A 19,396-nucleotide genomic window follows, 5' to 3' on the forward strand; every position below is an offset into this window, starting at 1 on the left:
TACCACCCGCTTTGAACTTACTGTAAGTCTGATTACTCACAGACAAAACGGGAATACCAGTTTAAAAAAAACTTGTTTGATTGATTTAAAAAGAAAAAAAGAGCCAAAGGTTCCAGGAGGTAAAAAGTTCAGATGTTAAAACAGAAATTGTGAGTATCCACCTACAGTTTGTGCCATTCTAGCTTTACAACTCAGCAAGGAAGTCATAAATAATAATAATAAAAAACAAAAAAAAAACAGTGATAAGACTTTATATCGGCAATAAGACCAGGAATATCTCCACTGTAAATTGTTGAACTTAGGTGTTGTCATTTTTTAAAATAAAATCTGTCATTCTTGCGTTGTTGCTCCACAAAGCAAGTGTCGAGTGTTGCTTGTTGGATAAGTGCCAGACATTTAAGAAACCTGTTTTGTTTTTTTTAGGGAGGAAGCACAACTGCGTCACACGTCAAGTTAGTCGTATTCCCATGAAAATAAACTAAATTCGGGTTTCTATTTAACATATCATAAATAAAAACAGGTTTAATGATAAATTAGTTGTAGATACATTTAAGATAAAACAAGACATCTTCCTTAGTTTAAACTTGGGTGTACCCCTGAGTTCTATTCTGGAGCCCCTATACTTTGTCCTTTTCTAATTAATATCTTTAAAATAAGTAAATCTTTAAGGTCACAGCTCCAAATAGCTTGTAAAGACATGCAAAATTCAATTTATAGATCAAAAATAGTTGCTAATTAGTGAAAAAGAGAAAAACTCGATTTTAAGCTTGCCAAAAAAATCAAATTTTATCTACAATGTGTTTTGTTCTTATTAAGAAGTGGCTTTAAAAATACTTTTTAACATTCTAAAACATTTCTTGTAAACCGTTGATCACCATTTCTCAGATTGGTATGAGTAAGCTTCTATTGCACTACTTTCTCTGATAAGCAGCTATGTGTGCACAAAGGACTGCTTTTTTTCCTGCTTAAACAAATGTTGTTTAATGTTTCTCCATATTAATAAATGTGTTTTTTTTAAATAAAACCTTTTTTAATCTAGGCAAGACATATTTAAAAGGTATTCTACTATTTTGAGAAAGGAAAAAAAAGATTAAAGAAATCAGGTGAAAACATCAGCAACAAGATAAGAAAGTCTAAAATCATAAAAACTCATTAAGCTGTGTTACTGAAGCATTCGTGAACTTGTAAAATGACACTTTATGGCAAATTAGGAATGAAAAGGAAGAGCAATACAGGCAGAAAATTGGACTTCCTGTGGACATAAATGTCAATAAAAATTGTAGATCTGATGGAAGAAAAAGGAAAACATAACCAACGACGACATAACTTTTGCATTTTTATTGCTTCTTTTCTGTCCTTCTGCACATGTTAAGTGTTTTTGGATGCTGATCCTGCAGCCCATTTACTGTCAGCAAAGAAAAATGACTTCCTAAAGCTGTTTCCAGTAAGCTCCTTGAGGAAAAAGGAAGAGGAAAAAAAAACATTTTTTAACTTTTTAACTAAGCCTTTGTCTCTGAGCTGAGTCTCCAAATCTTGTTGTAGTCTCCAGTGAAATTCCAAGAACTGTGGATGTCCTATTTGTGTGAAGAACATGATTGACAGGTGGGGGTGAACGAGATAGACTCCAGGGAAGTCTGGAAAGGAAAAATCCAGGGAATTTTGATTTCCTGACATGTTTATAGCTCACTTATATTATGTCTTTAACAATGGCATGAAATTTTCCGAAAAGGCTTCAGTCATCACTGAGAAGATCCGAGCAGCCAGCTTGTTGTTCTCAGATCTCCGACCAGATTACACATAAATAGGCCGTAACGTGCCAAAAATCTCCCATCAGCCCCTCGTCCCTGCAACTCATTGACCTGACCCTATTTTAAAGCTACATCCACTCACGTGAAGGGTTTAATCTTTAGTGGAGGATCTTTTCTGAGCACAAGACATGTTTTCTTGGACTTGTTCTCAGCTAACCTCACCTCAGACGAGGACACCATCCAATAGATGATGAAGCGTTCTGTTTGTGTCCAAAAACGTGCGTCTGATCGGCACGTGCAAACCTGTGCTCACATTTGATTTTTTTTTCTTGAATGTCAAAAAAATGTTGATTTAAGAGCCAAAGGATAATAAAATATAGTTACATTTTAAGCTTTTATATAATGAGACACTATGAAAAAGAATATACATTTTTAATGATTAAATAAAAAAACTGATTGTACAAAAAGTGCTTCTGTGATTCCAGGATTCATAATTGTTTGTTTTTTATGTTTCCTAAATTGTCAAAGTAAATTCTGGGACATTTTTTTGTTTCCCAACCGATCTGCCGTTGAAGCTTCTTTTTGGCTAAATACACCATATCCAGTAATCAGCAGCAGATGAGACTAGATTTTTGGAAAGGCAGGCCCTCGAGGCCTGGAGTTTGCTTTTTACACCAAAACACCCCTTTAACTTCCGGATTGAAGCACGTTTGAAAACAAAATCAACTTATTGTAGCTTCCAATTTTAATCACTATTATGAGTGAAAGGCGGAGCTTCAGAGATCGAGGCGTCTTAAAGTTTGGAAAAAAGTTTGTGAAAATACCTCAAATTTAATTAAAAATCGTATTTCGAGTTCCAAAGGTAAAATATGATCATATATTTAGATATATTTTACTCTGAAAGGCTTAAGGATAGCATGATACAGGCTCTTTAATGTAATTTCATTGGATTACATCATGAAAAAAGCTGTTTTGAGCCGTTAAGCAGCAGCCGATGAGCAGGTTAGGAGGTGTTGCATATCGGTGCAAAGTCGATTATTAAAAGATTCTTTTTAGAATAAGTTGATTTACGTTGATTGCTTAAACAAGAGTCACGGTAGGTAAAAAAAAAGAACGTGTGATTTAGGGGACATATCTAGTGTTAAGGTGCATTCACAAGGATTGCATTTTGTGTAACAAATTTGTGTGACCTGGACCTCTTTCGCTCTTTCGAATTCATTTCTGCCAAAGCTTGATGCCTCGGCCGCGTGTGGGAGGAGCTACCACCTTATGGTTTTAGGATGATCCCTATAAGGAACAGCGTCTTTGCAGATCTCACTCAGAATGTATGGAAGACACAGATGATGTTAAGAAATAAGGTTTATTTATCGGGAAGAGTTCTGCAAAAACATCAGTAATCGTATCTCCATGTTTGGTTATTCAAAGATTTTCCGGGTACAGGGGGATGTGTCTGTATGACAGCCACTTCCACGGTGTTTCTGTGTCTCTGTGACTGAGCTTGAAGGCTCTCTGTCTCCTAATGTCTCGATGAGGTCCGAGCCGGCTGCCTCCACACCTGTAGCGGCTCTCTGTCGGCCGGCATATCGAGTGAGTGAGCTCCGCCGCCATCTGTCCAGAGTGAATACCGCCTTCACCCCAAAAGATGGAAGTTCAGGACAAAAACGCCCACATTGGACTAGAATTCAACCCGCTGATCGAGTCATTGAAAACGTCACACACCCAAAGCTGAGTTCCTGATTGGCTGACTCAGGTTGATTGGTCAAAGAGTTACGTTATTTCAAATAATGTTTTTTAGGTGTCGCCGGGAACCAATGGGTCATGTGACCACATCTGCTGTCCGTCTCTTTTCCAGCTGCTGTACTGAACCAAATCCCATCAAAGCTCCTTTGAAGTCTTGGCAACCTCTCAAGAACGCACCACACCTTCACCTGAGGACAGCTGGGATTGGTTCAATCCGTGTGTGGAAAATCCAGGCGTGGACATTGTTTACTGAAATTTCCAAGCTTAAGCAACCAACCTTCTGTTGTTGTTTTCTGCTGTTGATATGAAGACATCCCAGCAACGCATTTCAGCTTTGGAGTGGTAGTTTCATGTGACTTTGTGGGAAAAATTTTGTTTTCTGGGCACAACTTTCTATGTTTAACTCATGTCTTTGTGGTTTTTCAAAAGACAAAACTGCCTTTTGGCAATGAAATTCAACATGTCAAAGTTGTTTAAACCAGTTCCAGCTATAAGGTTGAACTTTTGAATCCTTAAACGTGACTTTTAAGATGAGATTTAATACACTTTATTTAAAAAAAAAAAGCTGGCACAGAAAGTTTCTTATATTAATCCTCATTTTGAACCAAAAACCTGAGGAAACCTGATCCACATCGGCTGTTTTAAACCACAACGTGCCACCATAATGAAGACGATCAAGAGGTTGGCTGTCATTTTTCTGCCCTGGTTACCTTTGCTCTCACCGGGGGTATAATTACACTCAAGCAAAACCTCAAAGACGATTCATGGGGGATTCGACCGAGAGAGGAGGAAGAGGAGAATCAGGTGTGGCAGCAGCAGAGCGGCGGGACAACAGCAACATGAGAAGATCAGAGCGTGTGTGGGTGAGCGGAGCGGATCAGAGCTGATCTAAGAGGTGTACAGAAGGTAAAAAGTTCTTCTTATCTGTCTTAATCTGTCAGGGTGGGGCCCCGCCCATTTTTGTCAGTGTTTACAGCCAACCCGGCTCTCCGTCCGGGCAGGTTTTGACACATCTGTGGGAGGCCCGACTGTGTGATAGTTAATCGATGTAGAATAAAAAATCTTTCTGTTCCGATTTATAGTGTAAAATACTGTTGGAAAAACATTATGGGATATGTGTTTGTATGGAGCAATCCTTGAGAGACAATGGCTGCTTAGCAACAGAACTCCCATGTGTGTGTAGTTTGTTTTGTTAGTGTCTCACATGAAAAAAGGGAGTCAGACAAAACAACAAAAGTGAGGTAGTGTCGGTTTGATGCTTTAAATTCACTGTTAAGATGCTCTACTGACTGATTAATCTTCTTTCATTTGTAAAAAAAGGTGCCACAATTTGCTTAATATATTTTAGACCATCTGAAACGTTACTATAAACGTATGGACGGATAATCTAGCAGAATCCACTGGATTTTGTTAAGCAAGAATAAAGTCTGAAACAAAAGGATCACATAAATCCATCCATCTGTTGTCCAAACCAACTAAATCCTTTTCAATCGTGGGTTGCTGGAGCCTATCCCGAACACTGTTGGGGCAAAGATAGGGCACATTTTTAATGCACTCTCACAGTGTTAAAGTCATCAATGAATCATGTTTCTGGACTGTAGGAGGAAATCCACACATGCAAACCCCACATAGAAACAATCTGGATGGGATTTGAACCAGGTCCTTACTGCTGTAAGGCAAGAGTGCTAACCGCTACACCACCATGCGGCCTTCCACTCCACACATTTTGTGTAAACACTCAAAGTAAAGTTTAAAACACTGCTGGTTTCATCTATAAACAGCCACAAAATAAATAAATAAATGAATAAATAAATACCTCTTAATGTGCTCATATTATTATCAAAATAGCTGATTAATAAAAAGAAAAAAAAAGTATCAACTCTCAAAACTTTTTTGACACCAAGTTATTTTTTTTGCGTATATTAGTGGAATCTGCTCCCTTTTGAAACCAGCCTTCAGTGGTCTTTAGAGGAACTGCAACCATTGGTACTTCCTGTCTCGCGTCAAATTAAAGTATTCAATCATTGGTTGTTAATTATCCCCCGACTCTCTAATAAATGACAAATGTGGAGGAGCAAAAGATGACCGAAAACTGATTTAAAGAAAATGAAACTGTTCTAAATGTAAGAATTGAGTTCTCAATCCAAATCCAAAGGCCACACCCCCTTTTTCTGCTTTCCACCTACGTCAAACGTCAAAGATAAAACTTTGGTTTGTAAACGTTCATTTCTTGTAAATCTAAGCAAACAGATGCAAAAAAAAAGGTTTTAGTTAATCAGCTTCAAACATGAAGGTTACAGACTTCTTAGTTGACCAATGAGCAATGATCACTTGAGTAAAGGTACTATTCTAATGTGTGCTTCAGTCATTTATATATATATATATATATATATATATATACTGCAAAAAGTAAACCAAAAAAAGAACATTAAAGCTAAAACGGACAAAAGGGATTTTAATAGACAAAACAGCGCAAAACGTTTTACTATAATCCAACAAATTGAAAGGTACGGAAGAGGATTAGGGCCACTGAGAAAAAAAAAAGAAGCCCATAAAAAAATTCTGATTTTAAAGTCAGAATTCTGACTTTAAAATCAGAATTCTGACTTTAATCTCAGAATTTAAATCTGAATCTCAGATTCAGATTCTGACTTTTGAAGTCAGAATTCTAAGATTAAAATCAAAATTCTGAGATTAATGTCAGAATCCTGAGATTAAAGTCAGAATTCTGATTTTAAAGTCTGAATTCTGAGATTAAAGTCAGAATTCTGAGAAAAAAGTCAGAATTCTGAGAAAAAAGTCAGAATTCTGAGATTAAAGTCAACATTTTGAGATTAAAGTCAGAATTTTTCATGGTCTTTTTTTTTTTTCAGTGGCCCTAATCCTCTTCCGTAGAAAGGAGACTGTGCTAAAGAGCCTAGACGTGCAAAAAAACACGTTTTTTTCTGACTGGATTAAAAATTCTGGGACGTTGTGTCAGTTGTGGGTCATTCGTGGGTCTTTGGTGTCCCAAGACACAAATTAGCGGTGTGACCCTCTAAACTCTGAGTCATCCGTTTTGCAAAAACAAACATTTTTTCCCAGCAGAATCTGTTGACTTTCTTATGTAACTGGTTATTTAAAAATCAATGAGAGCAGCAGAGAGTTGCTGGACGTGTCCGCACGCACACGCGTGTGCAAACGGAACGGAGCTCCAGTGACTCATGACTTCCTTTCATGGCGCTCCTCCTGGTTTGTTTTTTTTGTCCGTCTCCTTTGTTTTGCTTTCCTCACGTTTGTGTACGCGGGAGCAACCCGGCACACCAGTCCAGTGATGATGTAGCGGTTCAGGAATGAATTAGAAGATGTAGGACGTTAAACAACATTTTTAGAAGAAATCTGATAGTGTAACCCCTAAATTCCAGTCTTGAGCTTATCTTCAATCTGCTGTCTCTTGCAGGTTTTGCTTCAGACTTGTCCAGATTTGCTCCCTGTCAGCATTGTTGTAGTTAAACCATGACGGGGGAGGCTGTTCCAGGACCTCAGCAGGGGAACTTTGAGGAATCCGTGGATGTGGAATGCCCCATCTGCTACCAGGAATACAACCAATACAACAAATGCCCTCAGATGCTGGAGTGCCTCCACGTTTTTTGTGCAGAGTGCCTCCAACGGATCCAAATCAGACCGAGCGATCCCTCTGATGCTAACAGCCCCAAATCGATTGCCTGCCCTCTGTGTCGCCATTTGACCTCACTGGGCGCCGGGGAGGCCCTCTCTTTGCCCTGCAACTCCCGCATCCTCTCCCGACTGCCCCCGGCTGCCTCTCACTTGTCTGCCAGGAAGGCCAACCGTCTATCCGGTGCCCCCCAGGGAATGGTGTTCTCCCTGGAGGGCGACAGCAGGGATTCTGGTTTCATCATCGTACCCACCGTCAGCCTGCGGGTGCAGCAGATGCACCCAAACAGGCCGTGCGGGGCGGCCCCGGGTCTGGTGGATGAGGAGGGGGTCATCCAGCAGAGCAAGAGGACGCTGGGTTGTGTGCAGGTCCTGGCGGTCGTCTTCTGGGTGCTGTTTGTGATCACCTGCGTGTTTGGCGTTGTGCAGAGGAGGTTCTAAGAGTAAACTACATTTTTTTGTCCACTTGTCTTACTTCATTTTGTTCCTTTCGTTAACTGACCATGAGCTCCCTCTAGTGGTCAATGAAGGAAGGCACCAGGTGTATTTCACTTTTTCTCTTTGTAATCTTTTTTGTTTTTATCAATAATTTATTACAAATTATAATAACATCAAATGAGCATCGCATTATAATGAGCTAGAAATCGGTAAAAGAGAAGTCGAAGCAGGAAAAACTTCTAAGCATCCTAAAATATTTAAGAATTCTGTCTAAATCCGCTACAAGACACTCATTTAATACAACCCAAAGCTTAAAGTAGTACGCTTGAAGGTTATTTATATACTTGAGTAAAAGTATAAATTGTTGTTGTTCACCTTTGCGTCCATCCCGTCAGGAATCGCCACAGCAAACCAGCCTATAGCAAGTACACTAGAGTATGTACTTGTTGTGTTGGAAGTATGCTAACAGAATACTTCTTCAGTCTAAATTTGAACATTTTAAGTTTAAAGATGGTATAAAAAAGTAAACTTCAAGTATACTACTACACTTTTAGTATAGAATGAGCATACTTATAGTACACTTAGATTATTTTTTGCTGTGGGTTCCCGTTTTCAGAAAAGCCGCGAGAAAAATCCAAAATGGTGGCAGTTTTAAAGATGGCGGCCATGTTGCAAAAATATTTGATTTCTATTTGCCCCATTTTTAACAATATGGGCTGTCAATGTACAAAATGCAGTCTTTAAACTTGAAGGCTACGTATCATGTCCATATATATATATATTTTTTGTGGCAAATGTGTTTTACCCAAACAGGGGTTGTAGAATTTAGCTAAATTTGGTGCTATTACCACAAAATACACTGTTACTTTCATGACTAGTTTTATTACATCAATTACAGCCAAAATAACACATTTTCGACTTTTTTTGATGAGTAAATCTCAATCAGACTGCAATTTCATGCATTGAAAAACCCACTTTATAGATATTTATCATTGTTATTACTGTTTATTACTTTATTACTGTGATTTGAAATTCTTCAAATATTCCCTAAAGACTTTTAAAAAGTAATAAATAGTATTTCAGTAACCGTCTATAGGTCTCACTTAAAACAGTAACATCAGCACAGATTTTAGCTTTTCTTTACTCTTAGGATGATCATTTTGAAATAATAGAAGATAATGATGTTTGATTACTTTGACTTTATTATTGGTAGCATTGATGTAATAATATTTGTTCTGTGTTTGTTGAACTTTTTACGTTGTGTCTTTTTTGTGTTAATTTTTTGTGTCCTTGACTACCATTGTGAAAAACTTATTGACACTTTTACTAAATAAAGGCAATTTTTAAAAGAACAATGGAACAGGACATTTCACGAACCCTTTTTACGTCTTTTTTTGAGTAATTTGATCAAGCAAAACACCGGTTCCATAAATTAATTGTCTCTGTGTGTCATCAATGTACTTTTCAGTAAATTTACTAAATTAAAGTTTTTTTAGGACTCTTTTTGATTATATCGTGCTTGAATTGTCTTGCCTCTTTTCTTTTAATGCTGTCGACTCATATTTTTACTCTTAGCATCTGCAGAGCAGCAGTAGGGATTTTAGTAGTCACTGACCAAAAGTAGACTGGTAGGAAAAATAGTTTAAAATGTACTTGCTTCTTTACTTTAAAAGTGGGATATCTGGACCCCACAATAAAGTTTTTTTTCAATATATTTTTTTTTATCTTCCCTGGTGTCTGGCAGAGATAATATATGAGCTTATAAAAGTAATGAATTGACAGTTTTTCCTATATTTTTTTATTGAAACTAAAATTTAAAGTTTATGACACAATTACATTTTAATTTTTTTTTTTTATTTTAAATCAATAATCTGTTTTACTACATTCTTAATGCGTTTATGATCACTTTTTTTTCCTTAAAAATGTATTTTTTGTCAAAAGAAAAATATAGTAGTGGGGGCTCCCGTACGTAAAGCAGAAAGAGGGGTGCGTCGTGACGTCATACGCCGCGTTGGTAGTGGTAAAAAAGTTGTTGGACCCCCCCTCCTCCGTATGTTTTTGTTGAGAGAAAAGTTGCTGGAAGTTTTGCTCGCGTGAATGTAGCGCGTGCGCCGCTTTTCGGCCCTCGGTAGCAGAGCGGAATGCCCGTTATTCGTCCTTTCAAGTCGGAGAACGAGCCGAGGAGCAGAATTTTCCAGAAGTTCATGTGAAAATTTAACCTTTCGGGCTGAAACGTCTCGTTAGCTCCTAAGCTAGCTCCCAAAGTTAAAGGCTACCTCGCCTCACACACCGCTGTCTCCCGTCGGAAACTTCCAGGTTTGCGGGGAGGGGGTAAAAAAAGCCCGCAGAGATGGCGGAAACCAAGATAATTTATCATATCGACGAGGAGGAGACGCCGTACTTAGTGAAGATACCGATAGCGGCCGAGAATATCACTTTGTTGGATTTTAAACAAGTATTGAACAAGCCAAACTACAAGTTCTTCTTCAAGTCTATGGACCAAGACTTTGGGTGAGTTGCTGAGATTTTTTTTTTCCAAAATAAAGCTACAAAATGTTAATTCAGGGGCTCATATATTTCAAATTATGTGACAAAAATAATATAAATATAATTTTCCCTACTAGTTTTCAGTGTGTTAGCAGCTAAAACGCCTTAAAAAGAACAGGAAAAAAACTTAAAATTAAAATATATTTTTTTCTTTAAACGTGTTTATTCCTTAAATAAATATGGAATAAATAAGTCACTGAGATTCCTTTTCCTCCTTGATGAGAAACTACCGCATATCATAACTGTTCTATATATACTTGTGGAATATTTTCAAAATAAAAGACTTCATTACAATGGGAGGCATTCCCCGGCCCTGCTGCTTTTCTTAGCCCCAATCCTCCTCCTCTCCCTCCTCTCCTTCAAGTGAACTCTTTTCTTTCTTGCGGGACTGCAGCCAAGGTTTTGTCCTTTCTCCTTCACACTTCAGTCTGCTATCCATCCTTTCAGCCCTCGGCTCCTATTCTTCGGAGCTTCTCCTTCAGGAAGAGAAAAGCAAAACTGTCTCTACTCTTTCATTTCATCAGCGTGTGTGAGTCTTTAGAGGAATGCATGGTGGGTAATTTAGGCTGTGATATCCGGCTGTTTTCTACCACTACAATGTGTGTTTTTGTCTTTTGTTTCTTCTAGTTAGGTTGCATCATCAGGACTATTACCAAAGTATATTTATTAAAAAAAAAATAAACTTTTATTTTTAAATTAGCTTTTGTTTTTATATTGCTTTGTGATTTATTGGAGCTGGTCCCCACTGATGCAGATCATTTGAATTAAAATCAACACTAAAAATGAATACATCACTACGTTCCAAACCGGAAGTACCTGCTGGTTCCAAGAAGCCAAAATCCCATAGACTTCTATTGAGAAATAAATGACCATTTGTCAGAATAACCCTCCTTGCTCTGATACTTTGATGTATATTTTTTTCATGACATTTTTCCTTTATCGCAAGTTATTCAACTGCCCAATCAGATGCCTCAGTAAAAGCATGTGATGCCCTGTGACCCCCCCCCATTTCAAAGATTTGATTCTCCTGAGCTACTTTCAGTAGAAGGGGTGTGGACTTCCAACAAGGTCACTCCTCGTTGGGGACAGCAATTGCCATAGAAACGTAACCAACCTCTTCTGGCGCCAAAAGGTGGCATCCTATCAAAGAAAAATGGCGACTAAATTGGCTTCATTAGGTTGGAGCCGGAATCGAAACATTTTCTATGGGTGATGTCACATTTGCTCTGTCCAGTTCCTTTTTTACAGTCAATGACTGTTACAGATTAAGCGTTTAAGATTAACAGTGAGTGTTGTTTGCTCTAAACATGACTCTTTTTTTATCGGCAGCACTACAAACAATACGGGAAATAAATTAGTATGACTCATTTTTATTTAACCAAAATCCGTTTAAAATGCCTTTGAAAAAAACCAGGTTGTTATGTTTTCAGCTGTTATGCTAAACATTTTGTTGCTTAAAAACAAAAGTGCCAGTAAAGAAAAATACAAGAGGTTCTCTGTTTAAAGGCATTTTCATTTATAGATGTAAATGTCAAATTATTAATAAATATCTAGATTGTAGTGCTGGGCGATAGAAAAGTGTCCATTGTGCCATTTATCTTCTATCGTTTTTATTGATTTTTATTGCTGAACTTTTGTGGAAAAATTTGTTTTTCTACTATGAAACTTTTGTTTCTCATTTGTGACCATTAAGTTACACGTTACTTCCTAAAAGCAAGCAATGACATCTTTGTCATTTTTCTTCAGAGATTAATATACTTTATTGTGGTATATCGTGATTATATGCTGTTATTGTGATCTAAAATAATTTATATCATGATACACACATTTTTTTCTATATTGCCCAGTACTACTAGATTGTATCCGTTTAGGTAAAAGAATTGGACTGTATTGTATTGTGACAAAGTTAGTAGAGTTTTTTATGGATCGATTTATGGACTATAATAGGCAAAGAATATATAAACTGGACATTTACTGACCCTAGTAGTCAAAATAAGAAAAAAAGAAAGTCCAGGTGAAGCTTTTTAGACCTGAGTGTTTAAGAGGTAATGACAAACTGATCCTGTTTACAGACACACAAATACAGAGTAAGTGGAAGTAATCAGATATGTGCAACTTATTTATTTATCTCCATTAGAAAATCCTCACCTATGTGGTAATTTTCAAATTTCCTGTTGCTTTCAAAGTCTCAGCTCATCAATAAGTAAACAACAACAACGAAACAACAACCATCTGTTCTGGTAAACAGTGCAGCATCAGGAACTAACTTGACACAAATAAACCTGCTGCTGCTGTTTTATGTTAGTACTCTGCAACTGTCTTTTTTAACATTAGTGTTATATTGGATGCCTTAGTTCAGCACAATAAAACACAAAATGCTTTTAAATATTTTCCATATAAACTTATACACTATAATTTTCAACCTTGTTGTTTCGGGGGGGTTCTGCAGACCTGTGCGCTCCTGCTTAAGGCATGCAGAACAGCAGCATTAAAAAACACAACATTTCACTGGGTTCTCGATGAGTTCTGCTAGATTACCCGATGTGTTGCACTTGAATAAACAATTTTTATTGTTTTCAGTGTTTGTGCTCACTCAGAAGCTGCTTCCAGATCACGTGACATGGAGGTCGCTATTTGTAAAGCTAAGCTTTAAGTAAAACTGGTAAATGTTTATGCAAAATAAAGTAATATGCAAATTGTGCTTAATATGACTAAAGTGAAAGCAATGAGTAGACGTGCCTTAATTAGAAATGATATGCTCTCATTTGTGATTATCTAAGTATGTTTGATCAACATTAATTTGAACTGAAATTAGATATTTTATGTTGTGTTCATTTTTCAGCTATTAAATCTTTAATTCTTTTAGTAGATCAGCTGTCGGTGAGGCTTTCTGAACTACAGAAAAAACAAAATCATAGAAAAGATGATCTTTTTTAAACAGAATTTTGTTTAAAGAGTTCATGCTGCCATTATTAATGAATGTTTGAACAAATAGCAAAACAGAAACAGGTTTATCTCACTGTGTTCTTTAAGATTTTTTTTTAGCTTAATGTTTTAAGAAAAAATGGATATTGTAAATATTTTGGGCTGTGATGTTTTGAGCTGCAGGCTAAAGTTTATTAGCAGCACAGCTTGAAGTATGTGGATCAACCTGAAGAAGCAGAAATGTTCTTATGATTTAGAAATATTAACAAACCTTATAAAGTAAGATATCTTCTGCCAGACTCATTCAAAAGTTAAGCTCATTCGGATTAGCATCAGATGCTAATAGAGAATTTAGCTAAACCAGCTCAACCGGCTTTAGTGTCTCAACAAATACAAAAGACTTTAATGTGAGAAGCTTGAGAATTTTATTATGACAAAAGAATAGCAATTTATTATTTATTGTAAATCAGCACCAACTCAGAGAGCTTGAAGACTCACTCTGATCATTTTTTGAGCTATTCTAAAAGTGTTCCCTGTGGTCTTTTAATTATGATTTATTGCTGTTTTTAGATGAAACGAGAAATGAGAAACGACGAGAAAAACAAAGACATGGATCTAGTCGTCTACAAGCGGATGCATCAAAATTAAGCGGAGGAAGGAGCTTTTGGCCTGCCTATCGTATTTTTTGAAAAACATACAAACTTTTTCGAAATGCATTATTTTGTCTGCTCCTGTTTCAATAAATTTGAATAAAGAAATACTCAGAAATGCAATTTTAAGCTTAATTATCTTTTTACATGTCCTCCTCCATCAGAAAAATGCCACAAGTTAAAAACATCAAAAAACAGTTTTCATTGGAGTAGGTCTTTAAATTATGTTCTTTCCATCCCTAATTTTTTAGGATTTACAAACAACCTTTTCTTAGTCTATGTGGCAGCATCTATCTCTCTGAATATCTGAATACGTTTTAAAGGGTCAGCTGTCCAGTCATGGCAGGTATCCCCTAAGAAGGAGCACTCTAACGTTGTGTTTTCCTTCGCTGTGGTCGAGGCCAGCTGTTGACTGACGCTGCGTGTGTGGCGGCGTGAAGGATCAGCAGAGAAGAGCCAGGGTTTTGTGTGTGGGGAACCTGAGGCTGGACGGAGGCCATTTGCTGGGGGTCTCGTGGTGTCTACAGAGGCAGGAATACGGGGACAGAATAGGGCGGTGTTCGGTCGGAGCTACTGGATAATTCTCTGTGTGAATGTGCTTTCAGAGGCTGTTTCAGTGAGATTAATTATTGGAAAGCTAATGCCGTGTTGAATGCCGGGCATTTAGTGGTAACAGGGGAGTAGAAGAATGAAGGAGGGTTGGGAGGAGCTTAAGGTTTTACTGAGTGCAAACCAAGCTCAGCATATTTTCAAGCTTGTTTGTGCATTTTTGCTGGCATTTTAGAGTGTGTGAGCTGACTGAGCTGTAGTTTGTTTAGAGGACTGTGGAATGAAGATTGCTCAGGAGATTGTTGTTGCATCTGCTCCTCATGCCGTCTAGACGAGGAGGGAAAATGCTGAATAAATGAAGTGGAGCTGGAGCTTTTGTTTGTTCACCAACAATCAGCGACCACACAGACGAAAAACTCCCAGAAAGCTCAGACATCCTGCTTCAGGAACCCCACGAGTGCGCTAAGCAATCTGCATGCTAACACTCGCCCACAAACCCGGCGCTCAACAGCTGCTCACGAAAGCCCGGTGGAGCCGGGCCAAATCTCTCACACAGGAGGGACCCACACTGGCTGACAGGGATGGAAAACCAACCAGCGTTTGAAAGAAAATCTGTTAACATTCACGTGACGCACCGGCCAACCCTGTCGCACAAAAATGCAACACAAAGCTGAAAGAAAATGGGGAATACAAGATTCCAACATTAAGTTCATTTTGTGTATTAATCCAGGGATCACCAACCTTTTTGAAAGTGAAGGCTACTTTATTGGTACTGAGTCATACGAAGAACTACCATTTTGAAATAACACATTTTGCTTAGTTATAGTTAGTTATACATTGTTAATAATGAATAATGATCATCAGAAATGATTCCCTTCCTTCAAATGGTTCAATTACAGACTTCCCTTTTAACTATAAATGACAATGTTGTCTTTAATTTAAATAATTTGTTCCATGTCTTTCTGTCATGCATTACTTGATACAGAGAAAGTAACTGTTTATAAATAATTATATTTTTGATTAAAGAAAGAAATTGTTAGTTGACACATTCAATGATCAGAGTTCATGGAGGATATTTCTTTTAATTGATTCTAAGAAACTACTGTAGACTTTTTTTGAAACAAACTTTTGTTCCATCATCTGAACAAAAACGAGCTAGTAATAAATGAACTTCCTCTTTGAGATGATGCTTTGTATCACTTAGCATAACCTTTATGTTTCCTCCACTGCAGCAGAGTGAGGTCGGTGCAGGCTTGGTAGCTGTTACCACGACAACGGATCACACCAAGCATCAAATAGTCTGCTTCTTCACAGAAGTAACCGTCATAAGACGTTTCACTCTTCCATGTTGACCATACATTTCTGATAACGGACACCTCGTCGGGCATTAGCCCTTACATAACAATCACAAAAGTGGTATTTTCTTGATATAAACATGAGTGTATTACGTTTGAAAATGTATTGGCTGCATCTTTGTAACATTAGGTCGCTGCAGATTGTTTAGAATGGGTTTGGTTTGTAAGAACAAGTGTTGTGATAAATCTATATATATATCCATGTTTTTTCACAACCGTTTTCTGTGTAAAGAAACTTTCTAAAGACATTTGTTTTTCGATAACTACACACATTTGAGGGTTTTGGTGGTAGAAATAGGTAATAAATATTTTTAAGGCACATGTCAGAAAATGACTACTCATATACAGTAGATGAATGTGTGGAGGATAGAATCTGGTAGTTTTTTCAAAATAAAACTTCCGTTAAAGTTGAATAATAAAGAAGCTAAACAATGTAAGTTATGTTTTGTTTTTTGGTCTGCGTCCATGTATCAAGTGACCTACAGGCTGGTACCGGTCTGCGGCCCGGGGGTTGACGACGTCCGCTGTAAAAGATCAAAAGACGACTGTAACTTCACTGCTCTTTAGTGCTTATTGCAGTTTTTGGGAAAGACTGAGTTTTTAGCCGTGTGCTGATGCACTTGATGGGACGCTTGGAGGCTGCTTCTGCAGAGCTGTAATTATATACTTTGTTTAAAGTGGCATCATCATGTCAGGACACTGTCGGAGGCAAAGAAAGCAGCTTTTTTCCCCCCGTTGGTATCCAAGAGCTTCAACACAAACCACAACAAAGCACTGTCAGATATGAAGTGCAGACGAATAAACCCTTAAAGCTCTCTGCTCTGTCAGGGTGGCAGTGTTGGAGCTCCTCATGACGCATCACTCATTTCCTTTTGTTTGGAAAGTCATTCCAAAGTTGGAAACTAAAAATTAATGTACTTACCTGTGTCACATCGGCTTTGGAAACATAACCGATGAGGATGGTTGAAAATATTGACTTTATTCCTGTTTAAAGTCCATAACAAAGACTTTGGTTTGGAGTTCTGAAAATCTGGCTAAATCCACATTGTGTTTTGTATTCAAGTTACATTGTAAAAAAAATGTAAAGTATCTATATTTGTGTTCTGTTTTGTTAGTTTTACGAATAAAGCTGAAACAATTCAACAATACTGTACCTGATAAAGTTTTAACAGACCGTCTTATCATAACTTTTCTTTTCTTTCAGAGTGGTGAAGGAGGAGATCTCAGACGATAGCGCCAAATTGCCTTGTTTTAATGGCAGAGTGGTGTCGTGGGTGAGTAACAATAAAATTATTCATTTTTAAATTTAGAAATCAGGGATAAAATCTGCATTAATTTCTCTTTAAATGTTGGTTATTAACATTTCCTCCTATTTTTTCCGTACAAACATCTTTTTTAGTAACCAGATCTTGCTTTTTAAAGTATTTTTTTTTACTACATTTTGCCCATCATATTTTGTGATCTTATCTTGTAACCTTTAGTATAACCAAGAAGTCTATACCTTTACAAAAAAAAACATTTTGTAGTGCATTATTACAGGCAAATGTGTTTTGTTTAGGCAGAATTTTAAATAAAAACGACAAATAATAAAAGGATCTGCTGACGTAAAATAATAAAATTTTAACCAATGAATATGACAAGTGGCATCACAAAAGAGGAAATGGACTCAACAGATGTTTGGGAAACTGATCATTTTAATAGGATGAGTAACTTTGTACCAAAAAGCATTAAGGTCAACAGAATTGAAAAAAAAATAGCAAAAGTTTTTTCCTTTATAAATCTGAAATTAAAAGACAGAATTCAGAATAAAGTAGAAATGTCTTTGATAATACATCCAGATTCTGAGATCAGTTGGAGCTTTAGTTTTTAACACTGTTTCTGCCTAACCCTTTGACACGCTGGCGACACCTAAATAAAATGCTCTTTGACTTACAATAACTCTTCAATCGTTTACATGATTCTGATGCAGAGAAAAGCGGCTTTGCTCCAATATATAACTCTAGGGTAGTACTTTCTGTTAGTAAATTATAAAGGCGCAAATTGCCGTCACTGCATCAGAATCCGCTGACTTTACTATTATAAAGTCATGCATATCAGTGCATGGCTGCTTTGCTCAGCTTTAGAATCCACTGAAATTGCATTAATTGCAGAAACAGTTGAATCTTTCCTCTTAAATGTTTGTTCCTCCTTGAAGTGCAATACAGCTGCCGTGATTTTCAAAATAAAAGATCCAGTTAGTGAGCATAACCCTTCATTACCCTTGATTTTTTTAGTTTTTTTTTTTTTTTAAATCTGTATTTTCTCTGAATGAAAGAGCAACCAGTCGACAGCCATTAGTCCGAGTCGGTCTGAGTCACATTTTTAGAGGAACTACTGTCACCAATCATGAGTGAGCTTGTTCCGTCTCCCTCCCTCTTAAAGTGGCTGGGGAGAATGTGTCAATCAAACGTTCGAGGTGGGGCCAGCGGTCACCACGTGCTTTTACTGAGGCATCTGGTCAGTTTATAACTTGAATAACTTGTGATAAAGAAAAAAAGTATTTAAAAAAAATTATAAAGAAAGTGTCAAAAAGAATGAATCAGGAGATTTTGACTTCTTGCAACCAGCGGGTACTTCCTATTTGGAACACAAGGGGGTAAAGGTTGCTAAGTCCATTGATTACACGGTGTATGACTAGGTCTCTTGGCTGGTCTGCGAGCTCCTTGGGGGGGGGGCCCTCAACCTGGCAAGTTTTTGTGGAGAGGGTGGTGTGGCAACCTCTGCTCAGACTGCTGCCCCATGACCTTGCTCTGGACAACCAGAAGACAGTGAATGAATTTCAAAATAAAAATTATACATACGTTTACTTTAAGCGGTTCTCTGATAGTTAAGCACTAAAGCAAGAACAGAAACGGTGAACTCCAGCAGTGTGTGAATGGTTACCTCAAATCAGGCACTCTCATGCAACTTCTCTATCTTTAAAAGGAGTGGAGACCTTAAATCCAGCCTCCTTAAATACCACTGAAAGGTCAGGAAGGATGCAACTACTTAATAGCACAGTCATCAGCAGCTTCTGTTCGCTGTAAACTCTGTGATCGTCGTCAGTCTGATTGTTTATGCAGTTTAAAACGAGCTAAACTCAAACAAGTTTATAGGAGACCTAAAGCAGATTAGAGCAGTTGTATTTCACCACAACTGTATCCAATAAAGTGAACATGGGTTTGCTGTGTTTTCAGTCTCGAAGACACATCTGGACTGTGTGATCACATGTCATTAAATGTAGACCAGCTATTAGTCTGAGTATATATGAGTCAATCCAACAAAACACACCAGTAGGGTTGTTGGTTTTTTTGGTGGGTATGCTGATTTCATACTTTAGTTCTTCTCCAAAGTCCATCATCAGTTAGGTTTGCTCTCATACTTTGCTTGAAGGTCCAGCTGTTCGCAGGTTTCACACAAAAAGAGGCCAAACTTTGGGACTCGGTCTGGATAATCCGGAGAGGGTGGAACCAGAGTGTCTGTGGAGTCCATTAAAAAAAGAAAGAATGGAAGAAAGAGGGGGGGCAAAGCAGCTGAGCTGTAAACCGAGAATGATGGACAGCTCCCAAAAGATGTTTCATTGTCGCATTGGGGATTGAAGCTCAAGGAGGTTTTGTTCATAAGTAGTTAGACAGACAGCAACGGAATGATGTGGGTTTGTTGAAGACGCCTCATTTAGAAGCACAACATTTTAGTTCACTTTTCTCTTTATATCAACAAGACGAGGTTCTGTTTTGAGGCCCTTAAAGATCCAGTCTGATGAAAAATTGTG

General features: G+C 37.6%; 2 protein-coding genes across 3 annotated transcripts in view; both read left to right on the top strand.

Moving 5' to 3' along the window:
• The first annotated feature begins 3,663 nt into the window (after positions 1-3,663).
• On the top strand, positions 3,664-7,605 carry si:ch73-335l21.2 (RING finger domain-containing protein). Of its 2 annotated transcripts, none has more exons than XM_024288471.2 (2): positions 3,664-4,394; positions 6,928-7,605. In XM_024288471.2, exon 2 carries the CDS (start codon positions 6,984-6,986, stop codon positions 7,581-7,583), a length of 600 nt encoding a protein of 199 aa, XP_024144239.1. In that variant the 5' UTR covers positions 3,664-4,394; positions 6,928-6,983; the 3' UTR covers positions 7,584-7,605. The 2 variants fall into 2 exon arrangements, with proteins under 2 accessions (XP_024144239.1, XP_024144240.1); XM_024288472.2 differs by lacking the exon at positions 3,664-4,394 and adding an exon at positions 6,366-6,834.
• Positions 7,606-9,930: 2,325 nt separating this feature from the next.
• The window catches only part of dvl2 (dishevelled segment polarity protein 2), a 21,732-nt gene continuing 12,266 nt past the window's right edge, over positions 9,931-19,396 (top strand). Inside the window, exons 1-2 of the mRNA XM_024288659.1 lie at positions 9,931-10,091; positions 16,811-16,880. Coding sequence (XP_024144427.1) covers positions 9,931-10,091; positions 16,811-16,880 — 231 coding nt within the window. The remainder of the gene's footprint in view (positions 10,092-16,810; positions 16,881-19,396) is intronic.

This window comes from Oryzias melastigma, linkage group LG18, assembly GCF_002922805.2.
Source record: "Oryzias melastigma strain HK-1 linkage group LG18, ASM292280v2, whole genome shotgun sequence".
Classification (NCBI taxonomy): Eukaryota; Metazoa; Chordata; class Actinopteri; order Beloniformes; family Adrianichthyidae; genus Oryzias; species Oryzias melastigma.